Source organism: Chenopodium album, chromosome 3 (genome assembly GCF_948465745.1).
Source record: "Chenopodium album chromosome 3, dcCheAlbu1.1, whole genome shotgun sequence".
Classification (NCBI taxonomy): domain Eukaryota; kingdom Viridiplantae; phylum Streptophyta; class Magnoliopsida; order Caryophyllales; family Amaranthaceae; genus Chenopodium; species Chenopodium album.
In genome coordinates this window covers 84,239,050-84,260,217 of record NC_137836.1, presented here as the reverse complement: position 1 = coordinate 84,260,217, position 21,168 = coordinate 84,239,050, and the positions used below count along the sequence as shown (strand labels likewise).

At 35.2% G+C, this 21,168-nt stretch overlaps 2 protein-coding genes across 2 annotated transcripts; both read right to left on the bottom strand.

The window, feature by feature from the left end:
* Positions 1–200: 200 nt before the first annotated feature.
* Positions 201–1,515, bottom strand: LOC145624654 (putative pyridoxal 5'-phosphate synthase subunit PDX1). Its single transcript, XM_081677741.1, has one exon. It carries the CDS (start codon positions 1,363–1,365, stop codon positions 427–429), a length of 939 nt encoding a protein of 312 aa, XP_081533867.1. The 5' UTR covers positions 1,366–1,515; the 3' UTR covers positions 201–426.
* A 3,490-nt stretch (positions 1,516–5,005) lies between these two features.
* Positions 5,006–10,103, bottom strand: LOC145620840 (uncharacterized). Its single transcript, XM_081675560.1, has 6 exons — positions 9,768–10,103; positions 8,518–9,086; positions 7,373–7,562; positions 7,159–7,223; positions 6,304–6,514; positions 5,006–6,200 (listed from the first exon to the last, which is right to left on the bottom strand). Exons 1-6 carry the CDS (start codon positions 9,891–9,893, stop codon positions 5,880–5,882), a joined length of 1,482 nt encoding a protein of 493 aa, XP_081531686.1. The 5' UTR covers positions 9,894–10,103; the 3' UTR covers positions 5,006–5,879.
* Between the last annotated feature and the right edge of the window lie 11,065 nt (positions 10,104–21,168).

Below are 21,168 nucleotides of genomic sequence, written 5' to 3'. Positions count from 1 at the left end.
AGTTAGTCAAAGGACAACATACTTGTAACCACATAACAGTGAATCAATTTATTCTAACACTTTAAACACTATAATCCAAAGTTTTAATTTCTATTCTTCTAGTAGAGTATATCAACAAAAACATCGGAAATTAACAAACTTTTCAACAGTTACATGGTTAATATAATATAATTAAGCAAGAAACCATATAAAATAAAGAATTGAATCAGGAAAAAATAAAACCAATTCATTTCATTAGAAAATGCTGAATAACAACATCATATGGTTTTTATCATTCCTTTCCAATTTTAAACTACTATATGAATTCCAAATCCAAAAACAACATAAAACTAATCACTAAAAAACTTAATAAAAATAAAACAAAACATAAACTCTGCCTTTAAATTATTGTTTCTTTATAACTGTAACATTGATTGATTGATTGATTCACTCAGAACGAGCAGCATACCTCTCAACTTTCTCATCATTCAAATTAATCCCAACCATTGCTTCACCCAACCCACAACTGATCTCGGCCAACATCTCCGGATCACTGTAATGCGTCACAGCCTGCACAATCGCCCTCGCCCGCCTCGCCGGGTCACCACTCTTAAAGACTCCAGACCCGACAAACACACCATCACACCCAAGCTGCATCATCAACGCTGCATCGGCCGGTGTCGCAACACCACCCGCAGCAAAATGCACCACTGGAAGCCTCCCGAGCTGCTTCGTCTGCATCACTAGATCATACGGTGCACAAATCTTCTTAGCAAAAGTGAAAACCTCGTCATCATCCATGTTTCGGAGCACTCGAATATCACCCATTACAGACCTCACATGTCGAACCGCTTCGATAATGTTCCCAGTACCCGCCTCACCCTTGGTCCGAATCATCGCCGCACCTTCTCGAATCCGGCGAAGAGCTTCACCCAGATTCCGGCAACCACAAACAAAAGGGATCTGGAAATTATGCTTGTTGATGTGATTCTCATCATCAGCTAGGGTTAGAACCTCGGATTCATCGACATAATCGACACCAATGGATTCCAGAATCTGGGCTTCGACGAAGTGCCCAATTCGGGCTTTAGCCATGACGGGTATGGTGACGGCCCGTTTGATGTCCTTGATGAGTTGGGGGTCGGACATGCGGGCGACGCCGCCTTGAGCGCGGATATCGGCGGGGACGCGTTCGAGGGCCATGACGGCGCAAGCGCCGGCCTCTTCGGCGATGCGGGCTTGTTCGGCGTTGACGACATCCATGATGACGCCGCCGCGGAGCATTTGGGCGAGGCCGACTTTGACGGAGAAGGGGGATTTTTTGTTGGAGGAGGTTTCGGTGATTGCGCCGTTTCCATAGACGGTGACGACGCCGCTTCCTGACATGGTTGGAGGAGAGAGAAAGCTTGGAGGAGAGAGAAAGAAGGAGGAGGAAGAAGGTGAAGGATGAAGGAGGAGAGAGAGTGGAGAAGGAGAAGGGGAATTTATGGATGGATGGGATTTTTGGGGAGGGGAGATTTTCTGAGAATGATAACACAAAACAAAACAAAACAGGGTATTTGTATTTGTATTTGATAAACCGAAGGTAATGAGAGGAGAAAGGGTGGCTATCTTTGTCGATTTCTTTCCCGTGGTCTCTGTTTTTTTTTTTTTTTTTAAATAAAAAATAAATAAATAAAAGAAAATGATAAACTCGAACAACTTGTTTTGAGTGCGACTTGTTACACTTAGGGTCTGTTCACATTTACTTAAATTCAGTTCATTACACTTTAGCTTCAATTAGTTCAGTTCAGTTCAGCTCCTAATTTCCTTCTCTCATAAAATATTCATTTCAGTTCAGTTCAGCTCAATTCAGTAAATGTGAACAGGCCCTTAATCGAATCGTGATATTGATTGAATAACTTTTTTAACCCTGTATGACTAACCTTTAACACTGACGAAGTAACTCTTATAACACTGACTAAATAATCCCTATAACATTAATGGTGTAACCCTTATGATGGTTGATCACACCTAAAGCATACATAAGAATGTGTGACCAGTCATATATAAGAATTTGTGAAACCTAAAACATATAGAGTTTTTTTTTTTCTTCATTATATTTTTTGATGAAAAATGGCAAAATTGAAATAGTGTTTTTAGCGTGTGGGCTAACCACACCATGTGATCGCTAAGAACAAATTAACTCCTATAATAATGATGGATAGCCTCTATACTATTGATTGAGTAACTCCTATAACACCGACGAAGTAACCCCCTGTAACACTTACTGAGTAACCACTAAAAAACTAATGAAGCAACCCATGATAGCTGGTCACACAGTTTGCCTAGCCACATAAAACAACTTGTGATATAAGAAAATGATCCTTATGAATTTTTATTTGTATATATGATGATTTTCTTCTATTATGTTCGATTTTTTATGTGATCATGAATCATGATCCTACTAATTTAGAAACAAGTTTAGATGTCTGGGTTGATTTGTCCATTTGAAGTTGATAAATTTTGTGAATAGCTTTAGGTTTTTTTTTTTTTTTTTTTTTTTTTTTTTTTTAAAAAAAAATTAATAATTTGTATTTAGTAAGCTATTAAGTTAAAAAAATGATAAGTTTTGTTTAAGGAAAAAATAATCATATGGGGTTAGTTTGAGATAGATAAAAAGGTTAAATTTAAGTTCATGAAAAATAAAATTCATTTCTACTTTAACATTAACTAGATAAAGCCCGTGCGATGCACGGTTTGTTTGATTTTTTTAAATAATGTTTTTTTTTTTTTGTATTTATGAGCCTAAAATTTGTTATATATTTAGATAAAATTCCTAATATTAAAAGATAATATATAATATTTAATTAATTTAAACTTAAAAATCGCATTCGCCAATTTTGCTTACATGACATTTAAATTATTTAATTCTAAAAGAAATTAATAATCTCTTATTTAATTGGCTACTACTAAGATTTATAATCCTACATAGCGCGCTGAGAAAATAGATCTTACGTGGCTCTCTAAAAACTCAAGGAAAAAACTCTCCTTTATATATATATATTAGATTATTCCACTTCCACTTTTTTTTTAGAAAAAAATGTATACTATAAATCTATAACAAATGATTTTTTATTTTAGTTTTTTATTTTATGGGAATATTCAAATCTACTTGATGAGCCATAATTGGTTATTATTATATCCTTTGTCAACAAATAATTGCTTCATTTTCACATGTACAAATACTCTATTTGTCTTTGGCTCTTTGCAAACTATTTCCAAAGTTCTAATATCAAGGTTTGGCCCTCAATCCAATGGCCTGCCTATGTATTCTAAAGTTGAATTAAATGCGAATGGGTAAAACATTAAAATCATGATGATATTTATATTTTACCAAAATAATTAGTCATGTGGGTGAGAATAAAAAGGGAAATAGAGATAGAGAATAGGTCGAATCTTCCACTTGATAGACATGCAAAGGAAAAAAAGGGAGAAAATTAGGGTGTAGTTTCATTTACTCTTTTAGTGCATTATTTAAGCATCTTAGCTCTATAATCTGTGTTACCCTTTTTTTTTTTTTTTTCTGAGAGAAGTGTTACCCTTTGATACATTCAACTATTATATTACTCGATTGTATATTATTTTCTACTTTCAAAATTATTTACAAAAATGTCATGTATTAAAAAAATTTAAACTACCACAGTAGTATATTACAATAGATGCGCCATGCCATGACAACCTCAACTCATTTTTAATTTTGCCAATGTAGTCGATACATGCCGGGGTGAAGGCATGCTCTAGTGGTCCGGGGGCACCCCGGAATAACAAATATCTTAGCCTAGCTAGCCCTCAACGACTATACGTCATTGCTTTCCTCAAAAATCCCAGGCAAAGTAGTCATGTCATATTTAATCATTGTAGATACGCTTGTGGACTAAATTCTCCAGTTTTCTTTATTATTATGATTGATACTTTACTTTAGTATATGCAAAATTTGTAAAAATGGGAGTGGAAAGTGGAAAGCCGCTAGTTTCCCATCTCTTCCAGCCTCCACAAACAAAATTAAAGTGTGTGTGTCACAAAATCTACCTTTATGTCATTTTTTTTTTTAATATATAGTTTCAACTAATTAATAATGCAGACCACTAATTAACTTTAGTGAGGAGTGGAAGTGGCCAAAATTGACAGAAAATATGGATATGAGAATCATATTTTGACTCGTCTCCCTCTTTTAAAAGGTGGTCATATAATCTTTATTAAAACCACATAAACGAAAGTTGATATATAGCCATGTTTGTCACTATGCTCTACCAAGTTGTTTTACGTATTAGTTTTTTTTAAAGAGCAAAGGTGCTACTTGGCTGCCTACTAACCACTTTAAAACATATAAAAATTTACAATTGCATCAATTTTTAGACTACAAAATTTTCAGAATATAAATAAGATGACGTTGGATTGTGCTTGGCCGTCCAACACACGTAAATAAAAGTATGGTACTGTGGCATATGACTTGACTATGATTGGGCGATTAAGTTTGACACATGGTATGTGGTGAATGGGTTTAGCCATGTCTATGGGCTGGACCCTGGTTAGATAAAAAACACACATGCTAGGCTTAAGACATGACCCAAAACCACTGAATTAAGGGAATTTTTCAAATTTATGAAAATAAAGGTTAGTCGTTTGCATAAAGGATCATAATAACCTTGAGTTAATGGACGATTTCAACCTAATGGTCTCCCATGGACTTGTGGTGTCTATGAGAATTACCCAACCTCTATTCTTTCTAGGTTGACAAAGTCGAAAATTGTTCAAAAATAAAGGCTTAATATACAAAAGTACTCCATAACAATTTTGGATATTTAGGACTCAGGTGTCAAAAACTCACAAGATTGAAAGGTTCGCATATTGAGGTCATATAATGTTTGGAGCCATATGACCATTGATTGGTGACAATTTTTTTTAATTATTATTTTTAAAATATTTATATCACATCAAATTTGCAACTAGCAAACCAATTGTTTTGGGAAAGATGAGTAGATGACCTAGCTCGGCCTCTTTATCCAAGCCATCTTTGGTTGGAAGAAAAGAAAAAAAAAAGTCCTGGCTCACTTGAGTTAAATCATATTCAAGATGAGTATTGAGTAGATCCATATTATTGTGAAAAATGTACGAGGAGATCAATAAGTTTGTCTGAATTCTGAAAGCTGCACATATTTAATGACTGAATTCAAGACAGAGAGAAATGTAAATTTGTTCAAGAGCTAAACAAGAAACAAGAAAAAAAAATATCTTCAAAAAACAAAAAAAAAAAAAATTATTAGAGAGCTTAAATTGCACCAAAGGAAACTGGAAATATGCACTGCAACTATCAAGTATAAGTGTATCAGTAGCATTTCTAGTACAAATCAACTCATCATACTGCCTCTTCTATGAGCAGCTTCCGTAATCAGAGAAACTCCTAGTTGATCCCTGAGGATGGACGTTAAACAGTCCAATCTCATGTGTTTTCTTATAATTATAAAACTAACCTCTTATTATAGTAAGAAGTAGACCACAATACCCTAAATTGAATAATCTACCCATATAAATAAAAGCCTCAGGATTGGACTAAAAAGTCGAAATCCCAAGGGTGTTTTTATCATTGCTTTCTAAACCACTAACAAAGAATTATATACTTGTATAACATAAACATCCATCATCAAACTATCAAAGAGAATGAGAAGGATGAGTAAAAAAACACATCAATTTTGTGTTGTGTAGCCTTTTCTTTTTGCACTGTTAAAGAGGGCATCAACTGGCTTCATTTGATAAGATTCCAGTAAGTTATATCCTGCATATCATATGATAATTGATACCCCATTAACAATAGCTACCTTGTAACTTAGATGGTGACTGAACGACGTATGGTAGCTCTATCACGTTTGTTGGGCAACATCCTTCATTATTCTCTCCTTAAGCATTTTCCACCTCTTTAGTATCCTGCCATCAGCATTAGGCAAGACACATGGGGGCATAGATGCAAGAGACGTAGCTGACTGCTCTAGGAACTGCTTCTGCTTTGGCTCAGCAAAGCAAAGCAAAGATTCGATACAGACTTCCTGGGCAGATGAAGGTGGAATTGGCTTAAAGTCTTGTAACTTTGAATACTCCATAAGGAGATGGAACATGTAATCGTATACACGGTCCATGTTTAAGGTATCCATGTAATCTTGACCAGCTTTTCCCATAGCTGCGGCCTGTTTTCAGCAAAACTTCTGACATTACTAATTATTTCTATGTCAAGCAGCAGATTGATTTTGCCAAACAATAAGAGAAAAATTAGAGGAAAGGTCAAGCTACCTCAGCAGGGTGTGAATTTCCCCAGTCGACAGCCTGCTTTATGTTTGGGCATAGATCAGTACGGGGTACAGGCCAGTAGTTTTTCTTTGGCAGAAGGCCACGCGTAAAGAAATCTTCATATTGAGGAGCTATTAACAGTGTAAGGGAGCCACACGACAGTATGTATTTGAGACTTACAGACCAGGCATACCCTTCAGCATAAATTTTATACCTGAAACATGTAACATGTGCTGAGCTAGAAGTTTACTGATGTGCCATACCTCTAACACTAACAAGAAACAGATCACGACCGGGTTTGTTCTATTCACCTAATTTAATAACCCTTCATTGAAAAAATTGAACTTAGGTAGCCTTTATCTAGTTATATGAACATATTGCCCTTAATTTGAGCTTATGTGTCCAGTACAAGCTAGCTCTCCCTTATCTAAAAAGATCTTTCCTAAAACTTATGTTTGTAGAGTGAAAAAATTTATGCCAAACATAAAAAGTGAACAGATTAGAAAGCAATCAAATAAAGGTGCATCCAAGCATCCTATAAGTTATTAGGAGCAATGTGTTTGAAAAGCCCGTAGTAGTCAGTAAATTCTATCAGGAAAATGTTCATTTAATGATTTAAAATTTCTCAACAGAAAAGAGAGAACAGATAACATGATATGCTTGAATAATGTCAATCATGGTGTTAATAGCTGCTTAGGTCATGAATTTAAAGACTCAAGACCTGTTAAGACAAAGTCCTTTCCTTGGTGCCAGTAAAGTCTTGACACTATAATAATATTATGTACTTGCACAAATAAATCTGCATTTCCTATCTGTATGAAATGATTTTGAAGACGAAATTCAAAGAGAGTGGCTTGCCTATGATCACACTGGCTAGATAGTTTCGACTTCTTGTAACCGGCCCTTGCTTCTTCTCCCCAATCCTGTATAGTACAAGAAGGATTAACAAGACAGATTGAGCCTAGCTTCTGAAAGATCACTAAGATTAATTGCCTTACAGAGTACATTATTATTAAGTTATTTGTGGATAGGGAGGTAAGGGCATATGTACTATGTAGGCTGATCTTCTCACCTGACGAAGGATCTGTGTCCTCCATTGTTTAGTATTATTACACTCCAATAAGGCTGAACGGATTGGGGAGCCAACATCTGGGTTCCCTTTCCAGTAGGCATAAGGCCATTTCTTCGGCCAGCTTCTAGAACGAGAACCTCTTTTTATATCTCTAAACTCGGCATCCCAGGGTCCTACGTTCACCTCAGGCCTGAAATAATATCCAGTTACAAAATTCAGTTTGACACACACAAGAAGATAGGATATGGTATCAATAATTAAACAAACAAGAGCTCCACAGAATCTTGTCAACAAGTGTATCGAAGGTCGTTTAGATTAAGCTTTTCACTAGAATTCAATGAATCAATGGTCATGTTTGCAATTTGCAAAAAAAATATCAGCTACTTTTAAACATGAATAACAAATTATAAGAGTACTGAAAAGATAATGTATCATAAAATAAGCTCATGGAACATGCACTTAGGACAGAGCTTGGGGGTTTGAATTCAGCCAAATAAGGTTCTCGGGGATGGAGCTTCCCTTACCTTCCTCCATCCCCCCTCCCCAACTTCTGAAGGAATGTGTTGCTAATCTGGGCTAAGTTGACCTATGAAGAGTTGGGTCCAGTATATCTTCCTCTTAACTAACCAAAAGAAAGCTAATCAAAGAAGGCATACACAAAAAAAGTTGATAATCATAGAACTGACCTATAGGACTACAACTCCAAGCGAAAAGACTATTAGTTAATCTCTTATTAGAGTGACTTTAGAAGATTAAACATCCAAATTTCAATTCCAAATAATCTCTTCCAAGCACTCACAAAATATCTGTTTGCATAGTGTCCTTTTCGAGGCCTTACAAAAAATGAAAAATAACAAACTTTTTTTTAAGAGAAGGCCAGACACAAACAGACAGTTGGTAAAACCATGCATTTCTCAGGCTGTCAGGCATCTCCAGGAAAGGAGAGAAGCTGAATGTTTTCCTTAGTGGTGGCATGTAACTATTTTTAGATTCCAACAAGTATCAAAATAGACATTCTCCGATAAATGCTTCAACACCACTACACCAAACTAATGGCAGACTGAAATTGAACTGATCAGTCATCAGTCTTATTGTACCAATACCATATCAGAATTATTATTAAACAAGAACTATAGGCAACTTACCAACCCCAGAAAGACCAATCAGGAAATGGGATGTCGAAATGTTCATTAGTGGTGCAGTACCGGAAAAGTGGCAAAGGTCTTGAACGATGTTCTGTTCTATTAATTGCAGGCTTGTCCATGCAATCAAACATTAAATCAACATCAGGGACAAGGCCAGGATATCTTTTAAGAAGCTGTAACAAACCCCATACAGTAAACATCATACGACTTTGTACACAAGCATAATAGAAGTCCACAAATAATCTGCCTCCAACAATTACAACTCGAAAAGCTGCATACTCCTTTGCTTCCATCACCCGTTGTAAACTTATTCTGCTTTTGGACCACGGCTCTAAGTCTCTGTGTATGTATCTGAAGAATGCTGGACATGATGCCAGTTTAGACGGGTCAAGCTGCGGATAATTAGGGATGGCATTAGAGCGACACTGGAAATATTGGCATTGTACAATCTTAGTAGCCCGAGAATAGCTTGTTCCTTCATCAAAGACTTTTGGCTCAAACAAATGCCATGGTGTAGGCTTTAAGTTGTGTCCTGCAACTGTCTTCGTCTGATATGCAACATCATCAACCTGTCAAACAAAATGCTTCTTCTCATTAGACAACTCCGCAATGCAAAATGATTCAGTTAATTAATCTTAATTAACGTCGTAAGCCATGGCTTAAGCTTGACAGTCAATTTTGCCAATTACATGGATCATTCATACAAATTCTGTTTCGATAATCGATAAGGTGGTAACATTTTCCATGTAACAATCTAATACAGAAAACAGACCTCATGAAATTAGTACACAAGAAACAAATCCGAAAGTTCAGTCGCACATGACTCAACAACCCCAACATAAATAAATATACTAATGTCACTAGACTTAGTTCAGTACAATATTTTATAGATTCATCCACATAATAGTCAATTCTAGAAATATGCACAATCAATATAAATAAGATGAAGACAAAATATCATCTTTTAATACAGAACAAAAAACCCAGAAATCTACGTCAAACAATCCAAGCAAAAAGGCTTTACACCTTTTTTTTTTTTTTTAAATCATAATTATCATCAGATCTCAAAATAACCCCAAATTAAGAATCCAACATTGTAATAATCTCATAAAACAAAACCCCATCTGATTGAAACTTTAAATCATGAACCCCAACTTACAAACAATCATACGATCACCAAGTGTTCGACAAAATGCCTAAATGAAAACACGAAAAGAAAAACAAAGAAATGGGATTTATTAAACAAAGACCTTGAGAACAAGAAGAGCGGCAAGAGAGAGAAAAGCCAAGAGACAAACAGAGGAAAAGAGATAAGGAGGAGAACGAGGGAGTGAAGAATTGCCATGATTAAGCTTGGAACGCAACCCCATTGCCATTAAAATAAATCTGAAAAATGTTGCGTAAAAACAAGGAAATCAATCCAAATTAAACAAAGGAACAAGAATAATGAAAAGGGTGAGCTAAGAAAGTGGTAACAGAAGAAGGCATTTCTGTTGTTGCCGCTAAAACTCATCATATCTCTCGCTAATTTCTCCTATTGACTTTCTCTTTCTTTCCAAAAATTGGATCTTTGGCCAATTACATTAAACCACTGCTTCTGTTGTACTATCATTAAACTCTTAACTTTTTGGCTGTTTTTTTTTTTTGGAGTTTGGGTCCTACTACTTTTGCCTTATTGGTTAGATTTGGTAGGTAGTTATTGTTCGTTGGTCCCACGTGTCAAGGTGTTGGGTTTCCCGCCAACAACTAGTGATCACTTCAAGTGGGTCCGGGTTCAGTGGGCTAAGGTGGCTAGCTTGGGTTGGGTTGGGATTAATTTGGAGTAATCATCATTAAATTGGAAAATTATCGATACCTAATTAAGTCTAATCTACTTTTTTTTTAAAAGAAATGGAGGGTACGCGTATTGAAAATTCTACATTAACACATGATTTTCATCACTCACTAAGGCATTACTCTGTATTGTTCTTTACTTTTACTGAAATAAATTAACTTTTCTTTGCATCAAAAAAATAAATTAACTTTTCTAAATCAAAAATATTACTTTAATGAACTAATACATCCATTTCTGAACGTTCAACTCACTTATTATTCATCTGGTCAAAATAAAATAACTTTGACCATATATTATGATTTATACAACAGAAATAAATCAATATGAGGGATCTTATTTATAATAAAGTTTTCAAAAATCAACTTCTTTTTTTTTTTTTATTATGATTTTCATTTATGCATAGCTGAAGATATTTATAATCAAAGATGTTCATTGAAAATCGTGCAAATACAAAGTGAGTCAAACTTTCAGGAACGAAGGGAGTATTATTATTTTTGCAGATTAAAACTTAGGGTTCGTTTGGCATTGTTGTGGTTTTTTGTTTTTTGGTTTTTTGTTTTCTAAAAGTATATGATATGTGTGTCATAATGAATCAAAAATTATATAAACTTATTAAAATTATGATAACTTTGAAAAGTGACAACAGAAAAGTGGAAACACCTTTTTCTTGTTTCCTGTTTTTGGTTTTAAAAAAAACAGAAACTTAAAACCAAAACTGATGCCAAACAAGCCCTTATTTATTGATGCTTTTTAACTTGAAAGGTTTTTTTTTTTTTTTTTTTTTTTTTTTTTACAATTGAAATTACTTTATGAAACTTAATCATTTTATAGAATATTATTTGTTTAAGGTGAAGAGAACAAGACATAATTATTCGATAAAAATATACTATTTTTTTATTTTTTTACAACAAGTATCTATCTTACCTTATAAGATATTTAGTTCAATTTATGTTTTTACTAGACCAAAAGTAAATCCAATTAGAGTTATCAATTCGGGTAAACGGGTCGGCTTTTGGTCGGGTTAGAGTGGGTCAGGTCAACTCGGGTCGAGTCAATTCGGATTAATTCCATAACCTATGCGGGTGGGGTTTGGGTTGGGTCATGCTTGAGTCAGGTCACGTCGGGTCATACTTCTTATCGGATTTAGGTCGGGTTAATAACAGGTCGGGTTACATTTGGGTCGGGTGAACAATAGGTCGGGTTTAATTCGGGTTAAAACGGGTTAGGGTATTTCTCGGGTTCGAGTCGGGTTCGATTCAAGTCAATAATTTGCGGGTTAGAATCAGGTCGAGTCATTCTCGGGTTTGAGTCGTATTCGGTTCAAGTCAATAATTTGCGGATTATAATCAGGTCGGGTCATTTTCAAGTTGGGTCATTCTCGGGTTTAAGTTGGGTTCGATTCAAGTCAATAATTTGCGGGTTATAATCAGGTTGGGTCATTTCCAAATCGGGTCATTCCCGGATTCAAGTCGGGTTATGTTCAAGTCAATAATTTGCAAGTTACAATTAGGTCGGGTCATTTCCATGTCAGGTCATATTCGGGTTCAACTAAATATAAATAGATAATTATCATTTTTATCAAGCTAATTATTTCCTTTGACTATAATATATATGACAATATACTAGGGAACTATAGTCTATAATTTAGGAAGATAATTATCTCCTTTGACCATACAACAAATATATAATATATTTAAATCTTAAATTTGAGGATGATGCTCCTTTCTTTTGCTGGCCTGGACCGACTTGGTCTCCCTAGACAAAATGCTTCGATCAACAATAATAAGTGGTCTAAATTGCATTTAAAGTGATTTGAAATCGAGTCGGGAACAATTTGGGTTGAATTTAGGCCAGGTCAATAATAAGTCGTGTTAATTTCGAGTCGGGTTAGAAACAGATCGGGTTGAATTTTTGGGTCGGGTAAGTAATAGGTCTGATAAAATTCGGGTCGGGTCAATAACAAGTCGGGTTGAATTTGGGTCAGTTCAATAACAAGTCGGGTTGATTTCGGGTCGGGTTTGTAACAAGTTGGGTTAAATTCGGGTCGAGTTAGGAACTAATCCGGTTGAATTCAGGTCAGGTTAGTAACAAGTCGGGTTAAATTCGGATTTTGACAAATTAAAACGGGTTAGGGTCAATTTTGGTTCAAGTCAGTTCAGTGCAAGTTAATTAAATTATCCGTAGTAAACCGGTAAATTGACCGTTTAACAGCAAATTGGATGGTTCCACACACCTAATTAGACTTCCGTACGGTACTAAGGACCATGGTAAACATTTCACCAATGTTTATTTCCGGGCAAAAAAAAGTCAAAAATTTTCAAAATTAAAGGCTAATATCAACGCTTTTTGAGAAATTTTGGAGGTTTTGAGGACCGATGTCGAAAATACTTGAAATTCTATTGGATACATCTCGGGGTCATATAATGTCGTTTAGAACCATATATGATCATTATTTGTTGTCATACATGTTCGTGGTAGGCATGAATTAATAAAATTGGTGCAAGTTGTTAACCGGTAAATTGGTCGTTTAAAGGCAAATTGGATGGTTCCACCCACCCAATGGGACTCAGGGAAAATATTAGGAACCATGGTAAAAATTTTGGCAATTTTTATTTCCAGGCGAAAAAGTCAAAAAATTCCAAAATTGAAAACTAATATCCACGTTTTTTGAGAAATTTTGGAGGTTTCGGGGCCCGGTGTCAAAAAGTCTTGAAATTTTATGGGACACATCTCAGGGTCATATAATGCCGTTTCGAACCATATATGATCATTATTTGTCGTCATAAATGTTCGTAGTAGGCATGAGTTAATGAAATCGGTGTAAGTTGTAAACCGGTAAATTGGTCGTTTAAAGGAAAATTGGATGGTTCTACCCACCCAATGGGACTTCCAGAGGGTATTAGGAACCATGGTAAAAATTTCGGCAATTTTTAAATCCGAGCGAAAAAAGTCAAAAAAAATTAAAAAAATTGAAGACTAATATCAACGTTTTTTAAGAAATTTTGGAAGTTAAAGGGCCCGGTGTCGAAAAGTCTTGAAATTTTAGGAGATACGTCTCAGGGTCATATAATTCCGTTTGGAACCATATATAATCATTATTTGTCGTGATTAATGTTCATAGTAGGCTTGAGTTAATGAAATCGGTGTAAGTTGTAAAACGGTAAATTGGTCGTTTAAAGGAAAATTGGATGGTTCTACTCACCCAATGGGACTCCCGGAGGGTATTATGAACCATGGTTAAAATTTCGGCAATTTTTATTTGCGGACAAAAAAAGTCAAAAAATTCCAAAATTGAAGACTAATATCCACGCTTTTTGAGAAATTTAGGAGGTTTCGGGGCTCGGTGTCAAAAAGTCTTGAAATTTTAGGGGACACATCTCAGGGTACAATGCCGTTTCGAACCATATATGATCATTATTTGTCGACATAAATGTTCGTAGTGGGCATGAGTTAATGAAATCGGTGTAAGTTGTAAACCGGTAAATTGGTCGTTTAAAGGAAAATTGGATGGTTCTACCCACCCAATGGGACTCCCGGAGGGTATTAGGAACCATGGTAAAAATTTCGGCAATTTTTAAATCCGGGCGAAAAAAGTCAAAAAATTCAAAAATTGAAGACTAATATCCACGTTTTTTAAGAAATTTTGGAGGTTTCAGGGTCCGGTGTCGAAAAGTCTTGAAATTTTAGGAGATACGTCTCAGGGTCATATAATGCCGTTTGGAACCATATATAATAATTATTTGTCGTCATTAATGTTCGTAGTAGGCTTGAGTTAATGAAATCGGTGTAAGTTGTAAAACGGTAAATTGGTCGTTTAAAGGAAAATTGGATGGTTCTACTCACCCAATGGGACTCCCGGATGGTATTATGAACCATGGTTAAAATTTCGGCAATTTTTATTTGCGGACAAAAAAAGTCAAAAAATTCCAAAATTGAAGACTAATATGCACGCTTTTTGAGAAATTTAGGAGGTTTTGGGGCCCGTTGTCTTAAAATCTTGAAATTTTAGGGGACACATCTCAGGGTCATACAATGCCGTCTCGAACCATATATGATCATTATTTGTCGTCATAAATGTTCGTAGTAGTCATGAGTTAATGAAATCGGTGTAAGTTGTATGTAACACCCTAGAAATTTCTTTCCTTTAAATGCACACTTTACTCCTTTTAAAATACGTTTTAGGAATATCTAAGACATTACCGCCACCGTGAAAACGGTTAAGGCAAATATCAAAGATACACAGCGGAAGACTTGAAAACCAAAACTATTTAGATAACACAATTTAAAAACTAAACCAACTAAAATGAAGTTGAAAATCAACAAAACCAAAGCCAATTGAAATCCACTACAACTTGGAACCATTTAAGGCCCTTATTTAAAACCGAAACAACCCAACTTTTAGTGTTAGTCCACAAAGTAATATAATAAACCATTCAATGCATAAAACAAAACATATCCTAATGGAAGCTAGCATGATTCCCTCTTCACTCATGCCCCGTCATAAACATGCTTCAATACCTGAAAGAGTATCTCTACTTGCCCCCACTACTCTCCATTAAAATGGGTCATCGTAGGGCCAAGATCAAGACATGGCCAGACACAAACAACACACACAATCAGCAAAGCTGAGTACATAAGCGTAGCTAAACACACTAGCATGCATTCTCCTATCATCACACACACTTACCTCATTGCACCTGTTTACAAGCACACCCAACAACAAACAAGACACAATGACTAGACAATAATTAATTCATTTTGCCTTGATTACGCATCGAACGGGTTTCCAACTCTACCTCCCCCAAATATAATTTGAGGTTAACTGGCACGGGAGCTAACCGTGCCAGCGACAAACCACACAAAGGTGGCGGAATTCCTGCGCATAATAAATAAAAAAAAGGAATATACAGCGTCCTGTACTCCATTGGAAGTTATGATCAAATATAAAGTCACATAACTCCCCCCATATGTTCATACTCAAGGTATATACGTTCCAAGAGTTTTGGTGCGTAATCTCTTTCACTTTACGTTATTTACATATTATTAGACTTGGTGATGACTCTCAAAGCATAACTATTCAATCATCAATAATTATTCAATCAACAAACATACCAATTTAGTTCTTGAATATTTAGTGACCACATAATATTTAATGTTGAACCCTTTTTAATTCTACCTCAGTGTCAAAGACACCTTAAACGCATAATGCGCCACAAATCCTATCCCTCGGTGTTAAACACACCTTAAGTGCACAAAGGCACCGACATACAATTTATTCCTCGTGTACATAGACACTTATCTAGCTCCTTCCTCATGCTTAAAGCATCAATAAAAATTATATGAACCATAATTAAATTCCTTTTCAATATTCCAAACATAATTAAACCATTAATTTAATTAAACAAGCTCTCTATCATGCCATAAATAAATATGTAGTCCACATAATCATGCCAAAATATAATTTTCCAATCCATAAACCATCACAAATAATTCATGCTTCACAATTCAATCACCAACACCAATAATTCACAATTTAATACATAAACCTTAGCATGATACTACTTGCAATTGTTTGAAATTAAACCTAGCATGATTCTACATCATCAAAATATACTAAGTACGCGAACGTACCTTGAATACGATCTTAAACTCGTCACAACTAGTAAAAATTGCTCACTTCGAAGTCTCCTACACATTAAAATTATAATGGAGTATTAAAACCCACTCTAAACAAATTTCCAGCAATATATACTATCCTAAAATCCCTCTTAGAATAATTAGAATAAGCTGAAATTATATTTAAAACACTCTAATTAAGTCCCACTTGATGGGTAATTTAAATTTCCTTCAAAAACATAATATTTAGGGTTCTACATAAAATTCCAGCACTTTATTTCTAATTAAAACTTGCTGTAATTTGGTTTCAAAGCACTTAAATTGAAGATCTAAACATTCATACATCATCTACTTCCATAATTTCATAAATCAAGAACCTAGGGTTTCAAAAATTGGGGCTTTTTAAATTAAAACCAAAGCTGAAAATTAATTAACATGATTACAACATTCAAACATCAAAATTAAATCCCAAAATTCATAATTTGTAATTAGATCTAAGCATAGATTAGATTAGAATAGGAAAGATTAAATCTTTTTTTTTTTTTTCGAGAAAACCCACGGCAGCAGCAGCCACCACGGCACGGCTGGGCTGCTGCCGCCTGCCGCCGCGGCTGCTGGCCGTGTGCTGGTGGTGCGCGGTGGTGTGTGGTGGTGGTCCGGCAACGTGTATGGTGGTGGTGGTGGCCGGCCGTGAATAGGGGAAGGGGAAGAGGAAGAAAAAAAAGAAAGAAAAGTAAAGAGAAAAGGGGAGAAGCTTACCTTGGGTTTTCTCCACTCTGGGCAAAGTTGATTTGCCTCATAAGTGGGATATTTATACCCCCTTCTCTACCAACCCTTTTACCCTAAACTTTCCTCTTTTGGTTTTCCTAATCCCTTCCCTAATAAAACTTGTTAAAATTAAACTTCCTTAAAATAAAATCCCCAACTTTTAAATAAAATACTTAAATAAACTTTCCTTTTATAATAAAATACTTTTTATACTTTATTAATTAAAATACTTTCCTTTTATAATATTAATTAAAATACTTTCCTTTTATAATATTAATTAAAATACTTTAATTAAAATAATCACAACTATTTAATATACTTTATAAAATACATACTTTAAATAAAATACGTATAAAATACAGGGTATTACATTGTAAACCGGTAAATTGGTCGTTTAAAGGAAAATTGGATGGTTCTACCCACCCAAGGGGACTCCCGGTGGGTATTAGGAACCATGGTAAAAATTTCGGCAATTTTTAAATCCGGGCGAATAAAGTAAAAAAATTCAAAAATTGAAGACTAATATCCACGTTTTTTAAGAAATTTTGGAGGTTTCAGGGCCCGGTGTCAAAAAGTCTTGAATTTTTAGGAGATACGTCTCAGGGTCATATAATGCCGTTTGGAACCATATATAATCATTATTTGTCGTAATTAATGTTCGTAGTAGGCTTGAGTTAATGAAATCGGTGTACGTTGTAAAACGGTAAATTGGTCGTTTAAAGGAAAATTGGATGGTTCTACTCACCCAATGGAACTCCCGGAGGGTATTAAGAACCATGGTAAAAATTTCAGCAATTTTTATTTTCGGGCGAAAAAAAGTTAAAAAATTCCAAAATTGAAGACTAATATCCTTGTTTTTTGAGAAATTTTGGAGGTTTCGGGGCTCGGTGTCGAAAAGTCTTGAAATTTTAGAGGATACATCTCAGGGTCATATGATGCCGTTTGGAACCATATATGATCATTATTTGTTGTCATAAATGTTCGTAGTAGGCTTGAGTTAATGAAATCGGTGTAAGTTGTAAACCGGTAAATTGGTCGTCTAAAGAAAAACCGAATGTTCTACCCACCTAATGGGACTCCCGGACGGTATTAGGAACCATGGTAAAAATTTCGGCAATTTTTAAATCCGGGCGAAAAATTCAAAAAATTCCAAAATTGAAGGCTAATCACGTTTTTTTAGAAATTTTGGAGGTTTCGGGGCCCCGTGTCAAAAAGTCTTGAAATTTTAGGAGATACATTTCGGGGTCATATAAAGCCATTTCAGTCCATATATGATCATTATTTGTTGTCATAAATGTTCGTAATAGGCTTGAGTAATTGAAATCGGTGTAAGTTATAAACCGGTAAAATGGTCGTTTAAAGGAAAATTGGATGGTTCTACCCACCCAATGAGACTCCCTGAGGGTATTAGGAACCATGGTAAAAATTTTGGCAATTTTTATTTTCGGGCGAAAAAAAGTTAAAAAATTCCAAAATTGAAGACTAATATCCTTGTTTTTTGAGAAATTTTGGAGGTTTCGGGGCCCGGTGTCGAAAAGTCTTTAAATTTTACAGGATACATATTAGGGTCATATGACGCCGTTTGGAACCATATATGATCATTATTTTTCGTCATTAATGTTCGTAGTAGGCTTGAGTTAATGAAATCGGTGTAAGTTGTAAAACGGTAAATTGGTCGTTTAAAGGAAAATTGGATGGTTCTACCCACCCAATGAGACTCCCGGAGGGTATTAGGAACCATGGTAAAAATTTCAGCAATTTTTATTTTCGGGCGAAAAAAAGTTAAAAAATTCCAATATTGAAGACTAATATCCACGTTTTTTGAGAAATTTTGGAGGTTTCTGGGCCCGGTGTCGAAAAGTCTTGAAATGTTAGAGGATACATCTCAGGGTCATATGATGCCGTTTGGAACCATATATGATCATTATTTGTTGTCATAAATGTTCGTAGTAGGCTTGAGTTAATGAAATCGGTGTAAGTTGTAAACCGGTAAATTGGTCGTTTAAAGAAAAATCGAATGGTTCTACCCACCTAATGGGACTCCCGGAGGGTATTAGGAACCATCGTAAAAATTTTGGCAATTTTTAAATCCAGGCGAAAAAAGTTAAAAATTTCAAAAATTGAAGGTTAATAATCACGTTTTTTAAGAAATTTTGGAGGTTACGGGGCCCGGTGTAAAAAAGTCTTGAAATTTTAGGAGATACATCTCGAGGTCATATAATGCCGTTTCGAACCATATATAATCATTATTTTTTGTCATAAATGTTCGTAATAGGCTTGAGTTATTAAAATCGGTGTAAGTTATAAACCGATAAATTGGTCGTTTAAAGGAAAATTAGATGGTTCTACCCACCCAATGGGACTCCCGGAGGATATTAGGAACCATGGTAAAAATTTCGGCAATTTTTTTTTTCGGGGGAAAAAAAGTTTAAAAATTCCAAAATTGAAGACTAATACCCACGTTTTTTGAGAAATTTTATAGGTTTCGTGGCCCGGTGTCGAAAAGTCTTGAAATTTTAGAGGATACATCTCAGGGTCATATGATGCCGTTTGGAACCATATATGATCATTATTTGTCGTCATTAATGTTCGTAGTAGGCTTGAGTTAATGAAATCGGTGTAAGTTCTAAAACGGTAAATTTGTCGTTTAAAGAAAATTGGATGGTTCTATCCACCCAATGGGAATCTTGGAGGGTATTAGGAACCATGGTAAACATTTCAGCAATGTTTATTTCCGGGCGAAAAAAGTCAAAAGTTTCCAAAATTGAAGACTAATGTCCACGTTTTTTGAGAAATTTAGGCGGTTTTGGGGCCCGGTGTCAAAAAGTTTTGAAAATTCTAGGGCATACATCTCGGGTCATATAATTCCGTTTGGAACCATTTATGATCATTATATGTTGTCATAAATGTTCGTTACAGACTTAAATTAATGAAATCGGTGTAAGTTGTAAAACGATAAATTGGTCGTTTAAAGGAAAATCAGATGGATCTACGCACCCAATGGGACTCCCGGAGGGTATTAGGAAGTATGGTAAAAATTTCGGCAATTTTTAAATCCGGCCGAAAAAAGACAAAAAATTCAAAAATTGAAGACTAATATCAACTTTTTTGAGAAATTTTGGAGGTTTCGTGGCCCGGTGTCGAAAAGTATTGAAATTTTAGGAGATACGTCTCAGGGTCATATAATGCTGTTTGGAACCATATATGATCATTATTTGTCGTCATTAATGTTCGTAGTAGGCTTGAGTTAATGAAATCGGTATAAGTTAAACGGTAAACTAGTCGTTTAAAGGAAAATCGGATGGTTCTACCCACCCAATGGGACTCCCGGAGGGTATTAGGAACCACGGTAAAAATTTCGGCAATTTTTAAATCCGGGCGAAAAAAGTCAAAAAATTAAAAAAATTGAAGACTAATATCCACGTTTTTTTGATAATTTTTGGAGGTTTCGGGGCCCGGTGTCGAAAAGTCTTGAAATTTTAGAAAATATGTCTCAGGGTCATATAATGTTGTTTGGAACCATATATGATCTTTATTTGTCGTTATTAATGTTCGTAGTAGGTTTGAGTTAATGAAATCGGTGTATGTTGTAAAACGGTAAATTGGTCGTTTAAAGGAAAATTGGATGGTTCTACTTACCCAATGGGACTCCCAGAGGGTATTAGGAATTATGGTAAAAATTTCGGCAATTTTTATTTTCGGGCGAAAAAAGTTAAAAAATTTCAAAATTGAAGACTATTATCCACACTTTTTGAGAAATTTAAGAGGTTTTGGAGCCCGGTGTCGAAAAGTCTTGAAATTTTAGGGGATACATCTCAGGGTCATATGATGCCGTTTGGAACCATATATCATCATTATTTTTTGTCATAAATGTTCGTAGTAGGATTGATTTAATGAAATCGGTGTAAGTTGTAAACCGGTAAATTGGTCGTCTAAAGAAAAATCGAATGGTTCTGCCCACCTAAAGGAAAATCGGATGGTTCTACCCATTCAATGGGACTCGCGGAGGGTATTAGGAACCATGGTAAAAATTTCGGCAATTTTTAAATCCGGGCGAAAAAAGTCAAAAAAATTAAAAAATTGAAGACTAATATCCACGTTTTTTGATAATTTTTGGAGGTTTCGGGGCCCGTGTCGAAAATTCTTGAAATTTTAGAGGATACATCTCAGGGTCATATGATATCGTTTGGAACCATATATGATCATTATTTGTCGTCATTAATGTTCGTAGTAGGCTTGAGTTAATGAAATCGGTGTAAGTTGTAAAACGGTAAATTGGTCGTTGAAAGGAAAATTGGATGGTTCTACTTACCCAATGGGACTCCCGGAGGGTATTAGGAATCATGGTAAAAATTTCAGAAAATTTCATTTGCGGGCGAAAAAAGTCAAAAAATTCCAAAATTGAAGACTAATATCCACGCTTTTTGAGAAAT